This window comes from Salvelinus namaycush, chromosome 29 (assembly GCF_016432855.1).
Source record: "Salvelinus namaycush isolate Seneca chromosome 29, SaNama_1.0, whole genome shotgun sequence".
Lineage (NCBI taxonomy): Eukaryota > Metazoa > Chordata > Actinopteri > Salmoniformes > Salmonidae > Salvelinus > Salvelinus namaycush.
In genome coordinates, this window is record NC_052335.1 from 29,099,999 (window position 1) to 29,120,067 (window position 20,069).

At 45.8% G+C, this 20,069-nt stretch overlaps 1 protein-coding gene across 1 annotated transcript; it reads right to left on the reverse strand.

Annotated features, from left to right (window-relative positions):
- Positions 1 to 14,711: 14,711 nt before the first annotated feature.
- LOC120024239 (dynein heavy chain-like) lies at positions 14,712 to 16,773 on the reverse strand. The gene is made up of 3 exons (XM_038968433.1): positions 16,730 to 16,773; positions 15,182 to 16,425; positions 14,712 to 15,109 (listed from the first exon to the last, which is right to left on the reverse strand). The coding sequence occupies exons 1-3, from the start codon at positions 16,771 to 16,773 to the stop codon at positions 14,712 to 14,714; spliced, it is 1,686 nt and encodes a 561-aa protein (XP_038824361.1).
- Positions 16,774 to 20,069: the final 3,296 nt, after the last annotated feature.

Genomic DNA, 20,069 nt, shown 5'->3' on the forward strand with positions numbered 1-20,069 from the left:
GCGTGGGTCCACGGTCACCACGACCGCAGCCTGAACGCTTAACCACTCAACCGCCCATGCACACTTTCACAGTCATAAACTAGGAGCGTGCCACCAGCTGCTTCAGTTCAGAAACTTAGACCAGACAATGAACTAGGAGCGTGTCACCAGCTGCTTCAGTTCAGACAATGGAGGTGGGGTACCCCTATACCCCTACCCCCCCCCCCCTCAGTGTTATACCCCTACACCCCCTCTCAGTGTTATACCCCTACCCCCTCTCAGTGTTATACCCTACCCCCTCTCAGTGTTATACCCCTACCCCCCTCAGTGTTATACCCCTACACCCCCTCTCAGTGTTATACCCCTACCCACCTCTCAGTGTTATACCCCTACCCCCTCTCTGTGTTATACCCTTACCCCCCCCTCAGTGTTATACCCCTACCCCCCCCCCCTCAGTGTTATACCCCTACCCCCTCTCAGTGTTATACCCCTACCCCCTCTCAGTGTTTTACCCTAGCCCCTCTCAGTGTTATACCCCTACCCCCCCAGTGTTATACCCCTACACCCCCTCTCAGTGTTATACCCCTACCCCCCTCTCAGTGTTATACCCCTACCCCCCTCTCTGTGTTATACCCCTACCCCCCCCCCCCCCTCAGTGTTATACCCCTACCCCCCCCGCCCCCTCAGTGTTATACCCCTACCCCCCTCTCTGTGTTATACCCCTACCCCCCCTCTGTGTTATACCCCCCCCCTCAGTGTTATACCCCTACCCCCTCTCAGTGCTACTACCTAAGCCCTCTATCCCCCCTACTCCCTAACCCCTACTCCCTAACCCTTAGCTTCCTAACCCCTCTATCCCCCCTACTCCCTAACCCCTAGCTCCCTAACCCCTCTCTATCCTCCCTACTCCCTAACCCCTACTCCCTAACCCCCCTCTATCCCCCATACTCCCTAACCCCTAGCTCCCTAACCCCTCTCTATCCCCCCTACTCACTAACCCCTAGCTCCCTAAACCCTCTCTATCCCCCCAACTCCCTAACCCCTAGCTCCCTAACCCCTCTCTATCCCCCCTCTATCCCCCCTACTCCCTAACCCCTAGCTCCCTAATCCCTAGCTCCCTAACCCCTCTCTATCCCCCCTACTCCCTAATCCCTAGCTCCCTAACCCCTAGCTCCCTAACCTCTCTACCCCCCCTACTCCCTAACCCCTAGCTCCCTAACCCCTCTCTATACTCCCTACTCCCTAACCCCAAGCTCCCAAACCCCTCTATACCCCCTACTCCCTAACCCCCTAGCTCCCTAACCTCTCTATACCCCCTACTCCCTAACCCCTAGCTCCCTAACTCCTAGCTCCCTAACCCCTCTATACCCCCTACTCCCTAACCCCTAGCTCCCTAACCCCTCTATACCCCTACTCCCTAACTCCTAGCTCCCTAACCCCTCTATACCCCCTACTCCCTAACCCCTAGCTCCCTAACCCCTCTCTATCCCCCTACTCCCTAACCCCTAGCTCTCTAACAAATCAAATCAAATGTATTTATATAGCCCTTCTTACATCAGCTGATATATCAAAGTGCTGTACAGAAACCCAGCCTAAAACCCCAAACAGCAAGCAATGCAGGTGTAGAAGCACGGTGGCTAGGAAAAACTCCCTAGAAAGGCCAAAACCTAGGAAGAAACCTAGAGAGGAACCAGGCTATGAGGGGTGGCCAGTCCTCTTCTGGCTGTGCCAGGTGGAGATTATAACAGAACATGGCCAAGATGTTCAAATGTTCATAGATGACCAGCATGGTCAAATAATAATAATCACAGTAGTTGTCGAGGGTGCAACAAGTCAGCACCTCAGGAGTAAATGTCAGTTGGCTTTTCATAGCCGATCATTGAGAGTATCTCTACCGCTCCTGCTGTCTCTAGAAATTTGAAAACAGCAGGTCTGGGACAGGTAGCACATCCGGTGAACAGGTCAGGGTTCCATAGCCGCAGGCAGAACAATTGAAAGTGGAGCAGCAGCACGGCCAGGTGGACTGGGGACAGCAAGGAGTCATCATGCCAGGTAGTCCTGAGGCATGGCCCTAGGGCTCAGGTCCTCCGAGAAAGAGAGAGAGAGAAAGAGAGAAAGAAAGAAAGAAAGAAAGAAAGAAAGAAAGAAAGAAAGAAAGAGAGAATTAGAGCGAGCATACTTAAATTCACACAGGACACCGGATAAGACAGGAGAAATACTCCAGATATAACAGACTGACCCTAGCCCCCCGACACATAAACTACTGTGGCATAAATACTGGAGGCTGAGACAGGAGGGGTCAGGAGACACTGTGGCCCCATCCGATGATACCCCCGGACAGGTCCAAACAGGCAGGATATAACCCCACCCACTTTGCCAAAGCACAGCCCCACACCACTAGAGGGATGTCTTCAACCACCAACTTACCATCCTGAGACAAGGCCGAGTATAGCCCACAAAGATCTCCGCCACGGCCAACCCAGACAGGAAGACCACGTCAGCGACTCAACCCACTCAAGTGACGCACCCCTTCTAGGGACGGCATGGAAGAGCACCAGTAAGCCAGTGACTCAGCCCCTGTAATAGGGTTAGAGGCAGAGAATCCCAGTGGAGAGAGGGGAACAGGCCAGGCAGAGACAGCAAGGGCGGTTCGTTGCTCCAGAGCCTTTCCGTTCACCTTCACACTCCTGGGCCAGACTACACTCAATCATATGACCTACTGAAGAGATGAGTCTTCAGTGAAGACTTAAAGGTTGAGACCGAGTCTGCGTCTCTCACATGGGTAGGCAGACCATTCCATAAAAATGGAGCTCTATAGGAGAAAGCCCTGCCTCCAGCTGTTTGCTTAGAAATTCTAGGGACAATTAGGAGGCCTGCGTCTTGTGACCGTAGCGTACGTGTAGGTATGTACGGCATGACCAAATCGGAAAGATAGGTAGGAGCAAGCCCATGTAATGCTTTGTGGGTTAGCAGTAAAACCTTGAAATCAGCCCTTGCCTTAACAGGAAGCCAGTGTAGGGAGGCTAGCACTGGAGTAATATGATCAAATTTTTTGGTTCTAGTCAGGATACTATGCAGCCGTATTTAGCACTAACTGAAGTTTATTTTGTGCTTTATCCGGGTATCCGGAAAGTAGAGCATTGCAGTAGTCTAACCTAGAAGTAACAAAAGCATGGATACATTTTTCTGCATCATTGTTGGACAGAAAGTTTCTGATTTTTGCAATGTTACGTAGATGGAAAAAAGCTGTCCTTGAAACAGTCTTGATATGTTCGTCAAAAGATCAGGGTCCAGAGTAATGCCGAGGTCCTCCACAGTTTTATTTGAGACGACTGTACAACCATCAAGATTAATTGTCAGATTTAACAGAAGATCTTTTTGTTTCTTGGGACCTAGAACAAGCATCTCTGTTTTGTCCGAGTTTAAAAGTAGAAACTTTGCAGCCATCCACTTCCTTATGTTTGAAACACAGGCTTCTAGCGAGGGCAATTTTGGGGCTTCACCATGTTTCATTGAAATGTACAGCTGTGTGTCATCCGCATAGCAGTGAAAGTTAACATTATGTTTTCGAATGACATCCCCAAGAGGTAAAATATATTGTGAAAACAATAGTGGTCCTAAAACGGAACCTTGAGGAACACTGAAATTTACAGTTGATTTGTCAGAGGACAAACCATTCACAGAGACAAACTGATATCTTTCCGACAGATAAGATCTAAACCAGGCCAGAATTTGTCCGTGTAGACCAATTTGGGTTTCCAATCTCTCCAAAAGAATGTGGTGATCGATGGTATCAAAAGCAGCACTAAGGTCTAGGAGCACGAGGACAGATGCAGAGCCTTGGTCTGACGCCATTAAAAGGTAATTTAAAAACCTTCACAAGTGTAGTCTCAGTGCTATGATGGGGTCTAAAACCAGACTGAAGCATTTCGTATACATTGTTTGTCTTCAGGAAGGCAGTGAGTTGCTGCGCAACAGCTTTTTCTAAAATTTTAGAGAGGAATGGAAGATTCGATATAGGCCAATCGTTTTTTATATTTTCTGGGTCAAGGTTTGGCTTTTTCAAGGGAGGCTTTATTACTGCCACTTTTAGTGAGTTTGGTACACATCCGGTGGATAGAGAGCCGTTTGTTATGTTCAACATAGGAGGGCTAAGTACAGGAAGCAGCTCTTTCAGTAGTTTAGTTGGAATAGGGTCCAGTATGCAGCTTGAAGGTTTAGAGGCCGTGATTATTTTCACCATTGTGTCAAGAGATATAGTACTAAAACACTTGAGTGTCTCCCTTGATCCTAGGTCCTGGCAGAGTTGTGCAGACTCAGGACAACTGAGCTTTGGAGGAATACGCAGATTTAAAGAGGAGTCCGTAACTTGCTTTCTAATGATCATGATCTTTTCCTCAAAGAAGTTCATGAATTTATTACTGCTGAAGTGAAAGCCATCCTCTCTTGGGGAATGCTGCTTTTTAGTTAGCTTTGCGACAGTATCAAAAATAAATTTAGGATTGTTCTTATTTTCCTCAATTAAGTTGGAAAAATAGGATGATCGAGCAGCAGTGAGGGCTCTTCGATACTGCACGGTACTGTCTTTCCAAGCTAGTCGGAAGACTTAGAGTTTGGTGTGGCGCCATTTCCGTTCCAATTTTCTGGAAGCTTGCTTCAGAACTCGGGTATTTCTGTATACCAGGGAGCTAGTTTCTTATGACAAATGTTTTTAGTTTTTAGGGGTGCGACTGCATCTAGGGTATTGTGCAAGGTTAAATTGAGTTCCTCAGTTAGGTGGTTAACTGATGTTTGTCCTCTGACGTCGTTGGGTAGGCAGAGGGAGTCTGGAAGGGCATCAAGGAATCTTTGGGTTGTCTGAGAATTTATAGCACAACTTTTGATGCTCCTTGGTTGGAGTCTGAGCAGATTATTTGTTGCGATTGCAAACGTAATAAAATGGTGGTCCGATAGTCCAGGATTATGAGGAAAAACATTAAGATCCACAACATTTATTCCATGGGACAAAACTAGGTCCAGAGTATGACTGTGGCCGTGAGTAGGTCCAGAGACATGTTGGACAAAACCCACTGAGTCGATGATGGCTCCGAAAGCCTTTTGGAGTGGGTCTGTGGACTTTTCCATGTGAATATTAAAGTCACCAAAAATTTGAATATTATCTGCTATGACTACAAGGTCCGATAGGAATTCAGGGAACTCAGTGAGGAACGCTGTATATGGCCCAGGAGGCCTGTAAACAGTAGCTATAAAAAGTGATTGGGTAGGCTGCATAGATTTCATGACTAGAAGCTCAAAAGACGAAAAAAAAAATAAAAAAAATTGTAAATTGAAATTTGCTATCGTAAATGTTAGCAACACCTCCGCCTTTGCGGGATGCACTTGGGATATGGTCACTAGTGTAACCAGGGGTGAGGCCTTATTTAACAAAGGAAATTCATCAGGCTTAAGCCATGTTTCAGTCCGGCCAATCACATCAAGATTATGATCAGTGATTAGTTCATTGACTATAACTGCCTTGGAAGTGAGGGATCTAACATTAAGTAGACCTATTTTGAGATGTGAGGCATCACAATCTCTTTCAATAATGGCAGGAATGGAGGAGGTCTTTAATCCAGTGAGATTGCTAAGGCGAACACCGCCATGTTTAGTTTTGCCCAACCTAGGTCGAGGCACAGACACAGTCTCAATGGGGATAGCTGAGCTGACTACACTGACTGTGCTAGTGGCAGACTCCACTAAGCTGACAGGCTGGCTAACAGCCTACTGCCTGGCCCTGCACCCTATTTCATTGTGTTCGTAGATAAGATGAGAGCACCCCTCCAGCTAGGATGGAGTCCGTCACTCCTCAACAGGCCAGGTTTTGGTCCTGTTTGTGGGTGAGTCCCAGAAAGAGGGCCAATTATCTACAAATTCTATCTTTTGGGAGGGGCAGAAAACAGTTTTCAACCAGCGATTGAGTTTTGAGACTGCTGTAGAGCTCATCACTCCCCCTAACTGGGAGGGGGCCAGAGACAATTACTCGATGCCGACACATCTTTCTAGCTGATTTACATGCTGAAGCTATGTTGCGCTTGGTGACCTCTGACTGTTTCGTCCTAACATCGTTGGTGCCGACGTGGATAAAAATATCTCTATACTCTCTACACTCGCCAGTTTTAGCTTTAGCCAGCACCATCTTCAGATTAGCCTTAACGTCGGTAGCCCTGCCCCCTGGTAAACAGTGTATGATCACTGGATGATTCGTTTTAAGTCTAATACTACCGGTAATGAAGTCGCCAATGACTAGGGTTTTCAATTTGTCAGAGCTAATGGTGGGAGCCTTTGGCGTCTCAGACCCCGTAACGGGAGGAGTAGAGACCAGAGAATGCTCGGCCTCTGACTCCGACTCGCTACTTAATGGGGAGAACTGGTTGAAAGTTTCTGTCGGCTGAATGAGCGACTCCGGTTGAGCATTCCTACAGCATTTCCCTCCAGAAGCCATGAGAAAGTTGTCCGGCTGCGGGGACTGTGCGAGGGGATTTAAACTACTATCTGTACTTACTGGTGGTACAGACGCTGTTTCATCCTTTCCTACACTGAAATTACCCTTGCCTAATGATTGCGTCTGAAGCTGGGCTTGCAGCACAGCTATCCTCGCCGTAAGGCGATCGTTCTCCTGTATATTATGAGTACAGCGACTGCAATTAGAAGGCATCATGTTAATGTTACTACTTAGCTTCGGCTGTTGGAAGTCCTGACGAACCACGTCCAGATAAAACGTCTGGAGTGAAAAGGTTGAATGAAAAAAAGTAGAGCGAGGGAAAAAATTAAAATAAAAACGGTAATTAAAAAGTATAAACCGTAAAGTTGTCAGGTAGCAAAGTAAGGTTGGCAACAAAATGCACAGCAGCATGTAAACAAGTCTGCAAGTTGTGACCACTAACCCCTCTATCCCGCTTACTCCCTAACCCCTAGCTCACTAACCCCTCTATCCCCCTTACTCCCTAACCCCTAGCTCACTAACCCCTCTATCCCCCTTACTCCCTAACCCCTAGCTCACTAACCCCTCTATCCCCCCTACTTCCTAACCCCTAGCTCACTAACCCCTCTATCCCCCCTACTCCCTAACCCCTAGCTCACTAACCCCTCTATCCCCTTACTCCCTAACCCCTAGCTCACTAACCCCTCTATTCCCCCTACTTCCTAACCCCTAGCTCACTAACCCCTCTATCCCCTTACTCCCTAACCCCTAGCTCACTAACCCCTCTATCCCCCCTACTTCCTAACCACTAGCTCCCTAACCCCTCTATTCCCCCTACTCCCTAACACCTAGCTCCCTAACCCCTCTATTCCCCCTAGCTCCCTAACCCCTCTCTATCCCCCCTAGCTCCCTAACCCATCTTTATCCCCCTACTCCCTAACCCCTAGCTCCCTAACCCCTCTATTACCCCTACTCCCTAACACCTAGCTCCCTAACCCCTCTCTATCCCCTCTAGCTCCCTAACCCATCTTTATCCCCCTACTCCCTAACCCCTAGCTCCCTAATCCCTCTATTACCCCTACTCCCTAACACCTAGCTCCCTAACCCCTCTATCCCCCCTAGCTCCCTAACCCCTGGCTCCCTAAATCCTCTTTATCCCCCCTAGCTCCCTAACTTCTTGCTCTCTAAACCCTCTGTTTCCACCCTAGTTCCCTAACCCCAAATACATACTCACACACAGATGCACACAAATACACAGGTACACACACACACACACACACACACACACACACACACCACACCACACCACACCACACCACACCACACACACACCACACACACACATACACACAAACAGGTCACACACCAGCTATGAACACACCAGTTACGAACACACATGCATACACACATATTGAAGGCGGAGTGTGCTTCCAAGGGGCCTGTTTGGGTGGAACCTTGGAGGTTTGAGAGAGAAAATACATTTTGCTGGGCGGGGAGGTATTTTAAAGGGCATAGAGTCTGGGGAATGAAGCCATTGAAGTGTGAGGTATTTTAAAGGGCAGAGTGTCTGGGGAATGAATCCATTCAAGTGTTTCTTTGGCAGCTTGCTCAAATCTCCCTCCTGGGATCTAGTGTGTAGGACAGGTATATTCTGTAGTTGTGTGTGTGTGTGTGTGTGTGTGTGTGTGTGTGTGTGTGTGTGTGTGTGTGTGTGTGTGTGTGTGTGTGTGTGTGTGTGTGTGTGTGTGTGTGTGTGTGTGTGTGTGTGTGTGTGTGTGTGTGTGTGTGTGTGTGTGTGTGTGTGTGTGTGAAGCTGGCCCTTTGACTTGCTTCACTGATCTATGTTCTAGTTAGACCAGACCACTGCACCACAGGGAGAGGAGAGAAAGGCCCTGTGTTCTAGCAAATACTGCATGTGTATATGTTTACATGTGGGAACGTATGTTATAGTGTGTTGTGTAGGTGTTTCTGTGCGTATCTGATGGCATGCCACCAGTCATCAGTACATGGAGGTAAAACCCAGTGTCAGGTATTGGGCTCAGCCTGCTGTATATCTGATCAGGCCTGGCAGTATATGGTGTGTTTTTACTGGCCCTCCTCTCTCTCCCTCTCCCTCCATCTCTCTCCACCGTTCCTCACCCTCATTAAACTACATTTGTTCTGAGAAGCAAGGGATCGCTGTGTGCCCAAAAACATGTGGGAGAGAGGGGGGGACAGAGAGAAAGAAAGAGGAGATACAGTCTAATACAACTTATTCTCCTCTCAGACTGTCAATAATGTGTGAAATCGGTTGAAAAATAAGTTGTTTAATCAAGCAATTAAGAGTAGGCTAGAGATTGTGTGTGTGTGTGTGTGTGTGTGTGTGTGTGTGTGTGTGTGTGTGTGTGTGTGTGTGTGTGTGTGTGTGTGTGTGTGTGTGTGTGTGTGTGTGTGTGTGTGTGTGTGTGTGTGTGTGTAGGCTAGAGATAGTGTGTGTGTGTGTGTGGGTGTAGGCTAGAGATGGTGTGTGTTTTTTCATTTTTTTCGTGGTTGTGCGATGACGTTTCAATTTAAGCACATTTATTGGGTTGTGTCGCTGTAGTGAAAATGGGGTTGCACACACACACACACACACACACACACACACACACACACACACACACACACACACACACACACACACACACACACACACACACACTGTACGTACAGTAAACATGTGTTTTGCATCGCTGTAGCCAGTTTATCACTCCCATATTTCAGGGTGTTCTGAATGAAGAATTACATCACTGCAGAGTTTACAACCCGGGGTGTTCTGAATGAAGCATTACATCGCTGCAGAGTTTACAACCCGGGGTGTTCTGAATGAAGCATTACATCACTGCAGAGTTTACAACCCGGGGTGTTCTGAATGAAGCATTACATCACTGCAGAGTTTACAACCCGGGGTGTTCTGAATGAAGCATTACATCACTGCAGAGTTTACAACCCGGGGTGTTCTGAATGAAGCATTACATCACTGCAGAGTTTACAACCCGGGGTGTTCTGAATGAAGCATTACATCGCTGCAGAGTTTACAACCCGGGGTGTTCTGAATGAAGCATTACATCACTGCAGAGTTTACAACCCGGGGTGTTCTGAATGAAGCATTACATCGCTGCAGAGTTTACAACCCGGGGTGTTCTGAATGAAGCATTACATCGCTGCAGAGTTTACAACCCGGGGTGTTCTGAATGAAGCATTACATCACTGCAGAGTTTACAACCCGGGGTGTTCTGAATGAAGCATTACATCACTGCAGAGTTTACAACCCGGGGTGTTCTGAATGAAGCATTACATCACTGCAGAGTTTACAACCCGGGGTGTTCTGAATGAAGCATTACATCGCTGCAGAGTTTACAACCCGGGGTGTTCTGAATGAAGCATTACATCACTGCAGAGTTTACAACCCGGGGTGTTCTGAATGAAGCATTACATCGCTGCAGAGTTTACAACCCGGGGTGTTCTGAATGAAGCATTACATCGCTGCAGAGTTTACAACCCGGGGTGTTCTGAATGAAGCATTACATCACTGCAGAGTTTACAACCCGGGGTGTTCTGAATGAAGCATTACATCACTGCAGAGTTTACAACCCGGGGTGTTCTGAATGAAGCATTACATCACTGCAGAGTTTACAACCCGGGGTGTTCTGAATGAAGCATTACATCACTGCAGAGTTTACAACCCGGGGTGTTCTGAATGAAGCATTACATCGCTGCAGAGTTTACAACCCGGGGTGTTCTGAATGAAGCATTACATCGCTGCAGAGTTTACAACCCGGGGTGTTCTGAATGAAGCATTACATCACTGCAGAGTTTACAACCCGGGGTGTTCTGAATGAAGCATTACATCACTGCAGAGTTTACAACCCGGGGTGTTCTGAATGAAGCATTACATCACTGCAGAGTTTACAACCCGGGGTGTTCTGAATGAAGCATTACATCACTGCAGAGTTTACAACCCGGGGTGTTCTGAATGAAGCATTACATCACTGCAGAGTTTACAACCCGGGGTGTTCTGAATGAAGCATTACATCACTGCAGAGTTTACAACCCGGGGTGTTCTGAATGAAGCATTACATCACTGCAGAGTTTACAACCCGGGGTGTTCTGAATGAAGCGTTACATCGCTGCAGAGTTTACAACCCGGGGTGTTCTGAATGAAGCATTACATCACTGCAGAGTTTACAACCCGGGGTGTTCTGAATGAAGCATTACATCACTGCAGAGTTTACAACCCGGGGTGTTCTGAATGAAGCATTACATCGCTGCAGAGTTTACAACCCGGGGTGTTCTGAATGAAGCATTACATCACTGCAGAGTTTACAACCCGGGGTGTTCTGAATGAAGCATTACATCGCTGCAGAGTTTACAACCCGGGGTGTTCTGAATGAAGCATTACATCACTGCAGAGTTTACAACCCGGGGTGTTCTGAATGAAGCATTACATCGCTGCAGCCACTAGTTTGGCCCTCGGCGTGTCTACAATATTATCAGATGGTTGTTGTTGGTTTAGAGAGGAACACCAAGGTTGTATTCATTAGCCACCAAATGGAATAATATGGACTGAAACTGGGATGGACTACCTGGACTCATCCCATAAGAAATGCTCGCTTTCGTTTTCTGTTGCAAAATGTTTTACTACAGTGCATTCTAATGAATACACCCATGGAATGCCGTCAATGCTTACTTTACATAGGCTCAACCATATAAATATAATTCCTAGAAGGTACACACCCCTCCACACACCACTGTAATTTGACTGGTTCACTCATGGGAACACTCAATATGGCTGCCGGTCAATCTATTTCTATGGGCTCAAAATACCGTGTCATTGTCACACCAATTCATGACAGAGGAGTTGGCAAGACGGCACAAACAAATGTGGGACCAGGCTAGTAAAGAGTTGTGTGTACCATTGGTTAGAAGAAGCAGATCCCAACAAAGATACCGGCTCTGTTCCAAATGGCACCCTATTCCCTATATAGTGTTCTACTTTTGACCAGGGCCCATAGGGAAACCCATAGGGCTCGAGTCAAAAGTAGTGCACTATAAAGGGAATAGGGTGCCACTTGGGACGCACATACTGTAATGTATTAGTCTGGGAGTTCTCGTGAGACACAACAACTGACCTTAGTGTTAACCCTGTGGTGTGGTGTGATAAAGTGTTAACCCTGTAGTGTAATAAACAGTGTTAACCCTGTGGTGTGGTGTGATATTAGTGTTAACCCTGTGGTGTGATATTAGTGTTAACCCTGTGGTGTGATATTAGTGTTAACCCTGTGGTGTGATATTAGTGTTAAACCTGTGGTGTGATAAACAGTGTTAACCCTGTGGTGTGGTGTGATAGACAGTGTTAACCCTGTGGTGTGATAGATAGTGTTAAACCCTGTGGTGTGATAGATAGTGTTAACCCTGTGATGTGATAAACAGTGTCAACCCTGTGGTGTGATAGACAGTGTTAACCCTGTGGTGTGATAGAAAGTGTTAACCCTGTGGTGTGGTAGATAGTGCTAAACTCTGTGGTATGATAGATAGTGTTAAACCCTGTGGTGTGATAGATAGTGTTAAACCCTGTGGTGTGATAGATCGTGCTAAACCCTGTGGTGTGATAGATAGTGTTCAACCCTGTGGTGTGATAGATAGTGTTAAACCCTGTGGTGTGATAGATAGTGTTAAACCCTGTGGTGTGATAGATTGTGTTATCCCTGTGGTGTGATAGATAGTGTTAAACCCTGTGGTGTGATAGACAGTGTTAACCCTGTGGTGTGATAGATAGTGTTAACCCCTGTGGTGTGATAGATAGTGTTAAACCCTGTGGTGTGATAGATAGTGTTAACCCCTGTGGTGTGATAGATAGTGTTAAACCCTGTGGTGTGATAGACAGTGTTAAACCCTGTGGTGTGATAGATAGTGTTAACCCCTGTGGTGTGATAGATAGTGTTAAACCCTGTGGTGTGATAGACAGTGTTAAACCCTGTGGTGTGATAGATAGTGTTAACCCTGTGGTGTGATAGATAGTGTTAAACCCTGTGGTGTGATAGATAGTGTTAACCCCTGTGGTATGATAGATAGTGTTAACCCCTGTGGTGTGATAGATAGTGTTAACCCTGTGGTGTGATAGATAGTGTTAAACCCTGTGGTGTGATAGACAGTGTTAAACCCTGTGGTGTGATAGATAGTGTTAAACCCTGTGGTGTGATAGACAGTGTTAAACCCTGTGGTGTGATAGATAGTGTTAACCCTGTGGTGTGATAGATAGTGTTAAACCCTGTGGTGTGATAGATAGTGTTAACCCCTGTGGTATGATAGATAGTGTTAACCCCTGTGGTGTGATAGATAGTGTTAAACCCTGTGGTGTGATAGACAGTGTTAAACCCTGTGGTGTGATAGATAGTGTTAACCCTGTGGTGTGATAGATAGTGTTAAACCCTGTGGTGTGATAGATAGTGTTAACCCCTGTGGTATGATAGATAGTGTTAACCCCTGTGGTGTGATAGATAGTGTTAACCCTGTGGTGTGATAGATAGTGTTAAACCCTGTGGTGTGATAGACAGTGTTAAACCCTGTGGTGTGATAGATAGTGTTAAACCCTGTGGTGTGATAGACAGTGTTAAACCCTGTGGTGTGATAGATAGTGTTAACCCTGTGGTGTGATAGATAGTGTTAAACCCTGTGGTGTGATAGATAGTGTTAACCCCTGTGGTATGATAGATAGTGTTAACCCCTGTGGTGTGATAGATAGTGTTAACCCTGTGGTATGATAGATAGTGTTAACCCCTGTGGTGTGATAGATAGTGTTAACCCTGTGGTGTGATAGATAGTGTTAAACCCTGTGGTGTGATAGACAGTGTTAAACCCTGTGGTGTGATAGATAGTGTTAAACCCTGTGGTGTGATAGACAGTGTTAAACCCTGTGGTGTGATAGATAGTGTTAACCCTGTGGTGTGATAGATAGTGTTAAACCCTGTGGTGTGATAGATAGTGTTAACCCCTGTGGTATGATAGATAGTGTTAACCCCTGTGGTGTGATAGATAGTGTTAACCCTGTGGTATGATAGATAGTGTTAAACCCTGTGGTGTGATAGACAGTGTTAAACCCTGTGGTGTGATAGACAGTGTTAAACCCTGTGGTGTGATAGATAGTGTTAACCCCTGTGGTGTGATAGACAGTGTTAACCCTGTGGTGTGATAGACAGTGTTAACCCTGTGGTGTGATAGATAGTGTTAACCCTGTGGTGTGATAGACAGTGTTAAACCCTGTGGTGTGATAGATAGTGTTAACCCCTGTGGTGTGATAGACAGTGTTAACCCTGTGGTGTGATAGATAGTGTTAACCCTGTGGTGTGATAGACAGTGTTAAACCCTGTGGGGTGATAGATAGTGTTAACCCTGTGGTGTGATAGATAGTGTTAAACCATGTGGTGTGATAGACAGTGTTAACCCCTGTGGTGTGATAGACAGTGTTAAACCCTGTGGTGTGATAGATAGTGTTAACCCCTGTGGTGTGATAGATAGTGTTAAACCCTGTGGTGTGATAGATAGTGTTAACCCTGTGGTGTGATAGATAGTGTTAACCCTGTGGTGTGATAGATAGTGTTAACCCCTGTGGTGTGATAGATAGTGTTAACCCCTGTGGTGTGATAGATAGTGTTAACCCCTGTGGTGTGATAGATAGTGTTATCCCTGTGGTGTGATAGATAGTGTTAACCCCTGTGGTGTGATAGATAGTGTTAACCCTGTGGTGTGATAGATAGTGTTAAACCCTCTCCTCCTCCTTCACTCTCGTTGGGTACCAAACTGTGCTGTCAAAGGGTGTCTCCCGTAGACCTGAAATAGTTCTGTGGGCCTATGACAGGGATACTGTGATGACCTAACCACCCAGGCTGTGGTTAGTATCGTGTTATTTAAAGATCCTTCAACGAGCCTCCGCTACTCTGATCTAAAGCCAGTAACCCAACTGAGCCAAGCCTCCAAACGCCAATGTGTCGGAAGAAGAGGGGGAGGGAAGAAGGGAGCGAGGCATTCTCCCTGTCCTTCTTTGGCCTGGCTTTTTTTCCCTTCTTTCGCCCGGGGCCATCTGTTTCCTGTCTGGTAACGCAACTCCCTCCCCCAGCATCCAATCGGGTGCTGCCATCTCCGGACCTCAGTGAAACCATGATGATGCAATGCGTGACTGGAAATGATCGTAATAGGTCTGGAGGTATATATGTATGTACTCATTCAGGTATTTTTTGTCTGAATTGAAGGTATATTAAATGTCTATGTGCTGTGATGGGATACTGTGATGACCTATGACAGGGATAGTGTGATGACCTATGACATGGATACTGTGATGACCTATGACATGGATACTGTGATGACCTATGACATGGATACTGTGATGACCTATGACAGGGATAGTGTGATGACCTATGACATGGATACTGTGATGACCTATGACATGGATACTGTGATGACCTATGACATGGATACTGTGATGACCTATGACAGGGATAGTGTGATGACCTATGACATGGATACTGTGATGACCTATGACATGGATACTGTGATGACCTATGACAGGGATACTGTGATGACCTATGACAGGGATAGTGTGATGACCTATGACATGGATACTGTGATGACTTATGACATGGATACTGTGATGACCTATGACAGGGATACTGTGATGACTTATGACAGGGATACTGTGATGACCTATGACAGGGATACTGTGATGACTTATGACATGGATACTGTGATGACCTATGACAGGGATACTGTGATGACTTATGACATGGATACTCTGATGACCTATGACAGGGATAGTGTGATGACCTATGACATGGATACTGTGATGACCTATGACATGGATACTGTGATGACCTATGACATGGATACTGTGATGACCTATGACAGGGATAGTGTGATGACCTATGACATGGATACTGTGATGACCTATGACATGGATACTGTGATGACCTATGACAGGGATACTGTGATGACCTATGACAGGGATAGTGTGATGACCTATGACATGGATACTGTGATGACCTATGACAGGGATAGTGTGATGACCTATGACATGGATACTGTGATGACCTATGACAGGGATACTGTGATGACCTATGACATGGATACTGTGATGACCTATGACATGGATACTGTGATGACCTATGACATGGATACTGTGATGACCTATGACATGGATACTGTGATGACCTATGACATGGATACTGTGATGACTTATGACATGGATACTGTGATGACCTATGACATGGATACTGTGATGACCTATGACAGGGATACTGTGATGACCTATGACATGGATACTGTGATGACTTATGACATGGATACTGTGATGACCTATGACATGGATACTGTGATGACCTATGACATGGATAGTGTGATGACCTATGACAGGGATACTGTGATGACCTATGACATGGATACTGTGATGACTTATGACATGGATACTGTGATGACCTATGACAGGGATAGTGTGATGACCTATGACAGGGATAGTGTGATGACCTATGACAGGGATACTGTGATGACCTATGACATGGATACTGTGATGACTTATGACATGGATACTGTGATGACCTATGACATGGATACTGTGATGACCTATGACATGGATACTGTGATGACCTATGACATGGATACTGTGATGACCTATGACAGGGATACTGTGATGACCTATGACATGGATACTGTGATGACCTATGACAGGGATACTGTGATGACCTATGACATGGATACTGTGATGACCTATGACATGGATACTGTGATAACCTATGAAAAGGATACTGTGATGACCTATGACATGGATACTGTGATGACCTATGACATGGATACTGTGATGACCTATGACATGGATACTGTGATGACCTATGACATGGATACTGTGATGACCTAGGACATGGATAGTGTGATGACCTATGACATGGATACTGTGATGACCTATGACATGGATACTGTGTCTTGGACACCCCGATACTTTGTCTTGGAGTGTGTCTGTCTGTCTTTGTCTGTCTGTCTGTCTCTGTCTCTGTCTCTGTCTCTGTCTCTCTGTGTGTCCCTCAACCCTCTCCCCACCCTCTTTCTCGTTCTGGTTTTCTCCCCTTCTCTGTCTGACTCTCTCTCTCTTTCTCCAATTCCTTCTGCGTCTCTCTCATAGATAGATACTGTAATAAATATAACCCCATACTCCCTCCCACTTTTTTTTCTCCCCCAACTCTCTCGCTCTCGCTCTCTCCCTTTCCCTGTCCCTTCCTCTCGCTGTACCTGAAAGGGTTTTCCAGCGCAGACCCACACCGGGGAGCACTCATCTCCCTCTACTCCATATTGGTTTTTCATTGCTGTGTATAATGGAGTCCGTCAGCTATAAGCCAAAGCCAGATCTCCGCTGTGTATTTGTTTAGTGAGTCCAGGCCTTTCTGGATGGCACCCAAATGGCACCCTATTCCCTACATAGTGCGCTCCATTTAAACAGAGCCCTGTGGATTCATCCATAGGCCCTGGTCAAAAATAATGCGCTATATAGAGAGTAGGGTGGCATTTGAGATGTATTTTCTGTCTGTTAGCCTAGCGCTGCCAGCCAAAGACCTCAGATGTTGCTACTCTACTTTTAGCACAGCAGCGCTAGCCAATGTCTGGACACATATACAGTGTACCCTGCTGTTAGTTATATTGCTAGCTAGCCAAAGCTAATCAGAGTGCTGATGTTGGAGTAGCAATGCCAGCTGTTGCCCAAGCTAGCTTCCTGAAATAACTATTAGCATAGCCATTTGTAGCCAGAGCTAAAGCACTATAGACTTAGTGTAGCATTAGGCTAAGTAGAAAAGCGTCTAGTTAGTGTAGCATTAGGCTAAGTAGAAAAGCGTCTAGTATCTGTTCCTGTTCCTGGATTTAAAACAACTTCTGATAAAGTGGCTGAACAGTTGCGGAGAAACAATTCACTCACATTTAACATTTATCTAGCTACCATAACATTACTTTATCATTCCTCCAAGTCCAACAATGTTGAATAGCCTCCCGTTTTGCTTCTGATGGCTCATGCCCAGTGCTTGACTTGGGATGAAAGAAGTGCAGGAGCTGTTGTTTTTTTACAGGTCAGTACATTAGACTATGTTCACCGAAATTGACAAATGACTGTAAGGTTGTATTTCGGCGATGTGACTAATAACGTTTGATTTGATATTATGCTACAGAGACCTCTGATTAGTGACTGTTAAGGGTTCATACACATATTCCATAACTTCTCCATTACAACCACATCTGGACTAGACTAGGTGAAAATGGAACCATTATTGACACTGGAAGGCTGCTGTGTCTGATCCCATGTAGGCCTACCATCTCCTGCCATTGTGCCGTTGATCAAGGCACTTTAACCCCCACAGAGTAAAACTGCACTGTTATTTCACATGTTGGTCAACCCTCCAGCTGGAGAGCTCCTGGGAGTGTATCCTTGGCTTTTGATCCAGCCTTGGCTTAAATATTCATCTTTCAGGGGAGGTCTATGCAAAGCAAGCTATCAATTAGGCTGTTCTTAGAATATGTTTAACGTTGTGGTAATTACATCGCTATGGTTTAAAAGTGGGGAATCACAGCTTTCCACCGGTAGAGATTTATTTAGGCTACGGTGCTGGTGGAAAGACGACAGTTGGCTATAGTTAACTAGCGAGATAACTGCTACAAGTTCTGTTTTGAATTGGCTGTCTGTCATTATTTTATACCTGCTGCTGAAATGTCACACTCTCTCTCCTCTGGGAATGGCCAAGTGGCACACATGGAACATACACAGACACCCACTGAAGGGTCATTTTGATAATGGCTGATATGTTGATATTTAAGTGATTGATAATATTTAGAAGTGTGCCTTCATATGAATTACATTAACAACAAATGAAACTACTTTCCATGACTTTTCATGACCTCACAAACCCTCATTGGACAACTTGGAACAGCGCATCATGTGCATTTAGCGTTGGTGCGTGAATCTGGGTTGGCGATAGGCTAGTTTGTTTTATAGAGGAGCAGGTACGCAATTCCCCAGAAATTAGAAGTGACTTTACGGTGCTCCGGACAGCTTCCGGCCCAAGTCAAACACTGGCCATACCTTAGTCAGAAGTCGATGCTGAATGTGTGGGTGGTCGTCGTCCTCGACTTCAGTGGATCTCTTTTTGTGCCTCAACCCTATTTTCCACATTCGAATGTTCCTCAACCCTATAACAGCCATTGCCCTCCCATAGGGTCACATCACTCCCAGTCCATCAGAGGGGTGGATGGAAGATGGATGCCCATACTTACAGTGGATTGCGAAAGTATTCACCCCCCTTGGCATTTTTCCTATTTTGTTGCCTTACAACCTGGAATTAAAATAGATTTTTGGGGGGTTTATATCATTTGATTTACACAACATGCCTACCACTTCGAAGATGCAAAATATTTTTTATTGTGAAACAAACAAGAAATAAGACAAAAAAAACAGAACTTGAGTGTGCATAACTATTCACCCTCCCAAGGTCAATACTTTGTAGAGCCACTTTTGCAGCAATTACAGCTGCAAGACTCTTGGGGTATGTCTCTATAAGCTTGGCACATCTAGCCACTGGGATGTTTGCCCATTCTTCAAGACAAAACTGCTCTAGCTCCTTCAAGTTGGATGTGTTCCGCTGGTGTACAGCAATCTTTAAGTCATACCACAGATTCTCAATTGGTTTGATGTCTGGGCTTTGACTAGGCCATTCCAAGACATTTAAATGTTTCCCCTTAAACCACTCGAGTGTTGCTTTAGCAGTATGCTTAGGGTCATTGTCCTGCTGGAAGGTGAATCTCCATCCTAGTCTCAATCTCTGGAAGACTGGAACAGGTTTCCCTCAAGAATTTCCCTGTATTTAGCGCCATCCATCATTCCTTCAATTCTGACCAGTTTTCCCGTCCTTACCGATGGTGTTCTCGGGGTGTTTGGGTTTGCACCAGACCTAGCATTTTCCTTGATGGCCAAAAAGTTACATTTTAGTCTCGTCTGACCAGAGTACCTTCTTCCATATGTCTGGGGAGTCTCCCGCATGCCTTTTGGTGAACACCAAACGTGTTTGCCTCTTTATTTCTTTAAGCAATGGCTTTTTTCTGGCCACTCTTCTGTAAAGCCCAGCTCTGTGTAGTGTACGGCTTAAAGTGGTCCTATGGACAGATACTCCAATCTCCGCTGTGGAGCTTCGCAGCTCCTTCAGGGTTATCTTTGGTCTCTTTGTTGCCTCTCTGATTAATGCCCTCCTTGCCTGGTCCGTGAGTTTTGGTGGCCGGCCCTCTCTTGGCAGGTTTGTTGTGGTGCCATATTCTTTCCATTTTTAAATAATGGATTTAATGGTGCTCCGTGGGATGTTCAAAGTTTCTGATATTTTTTTGTATCCCAACCTTGATCTGTACTTCTCCACAACTTTGTCCCTGACCTGTTTGTAGAGCTCCTTGGTCTTCATAGTGCCGCTTGCTTGGTGGTGCCCCTTGCTTTGTGGTGTTGCAGACTCTGGGGCCTTTCAGAACAGGTGTATATATACTGAGATCAGGTGGACTTTATTTAACTAATTATGTGACTTCTGAAGGTAATTGGTTACACCAGATC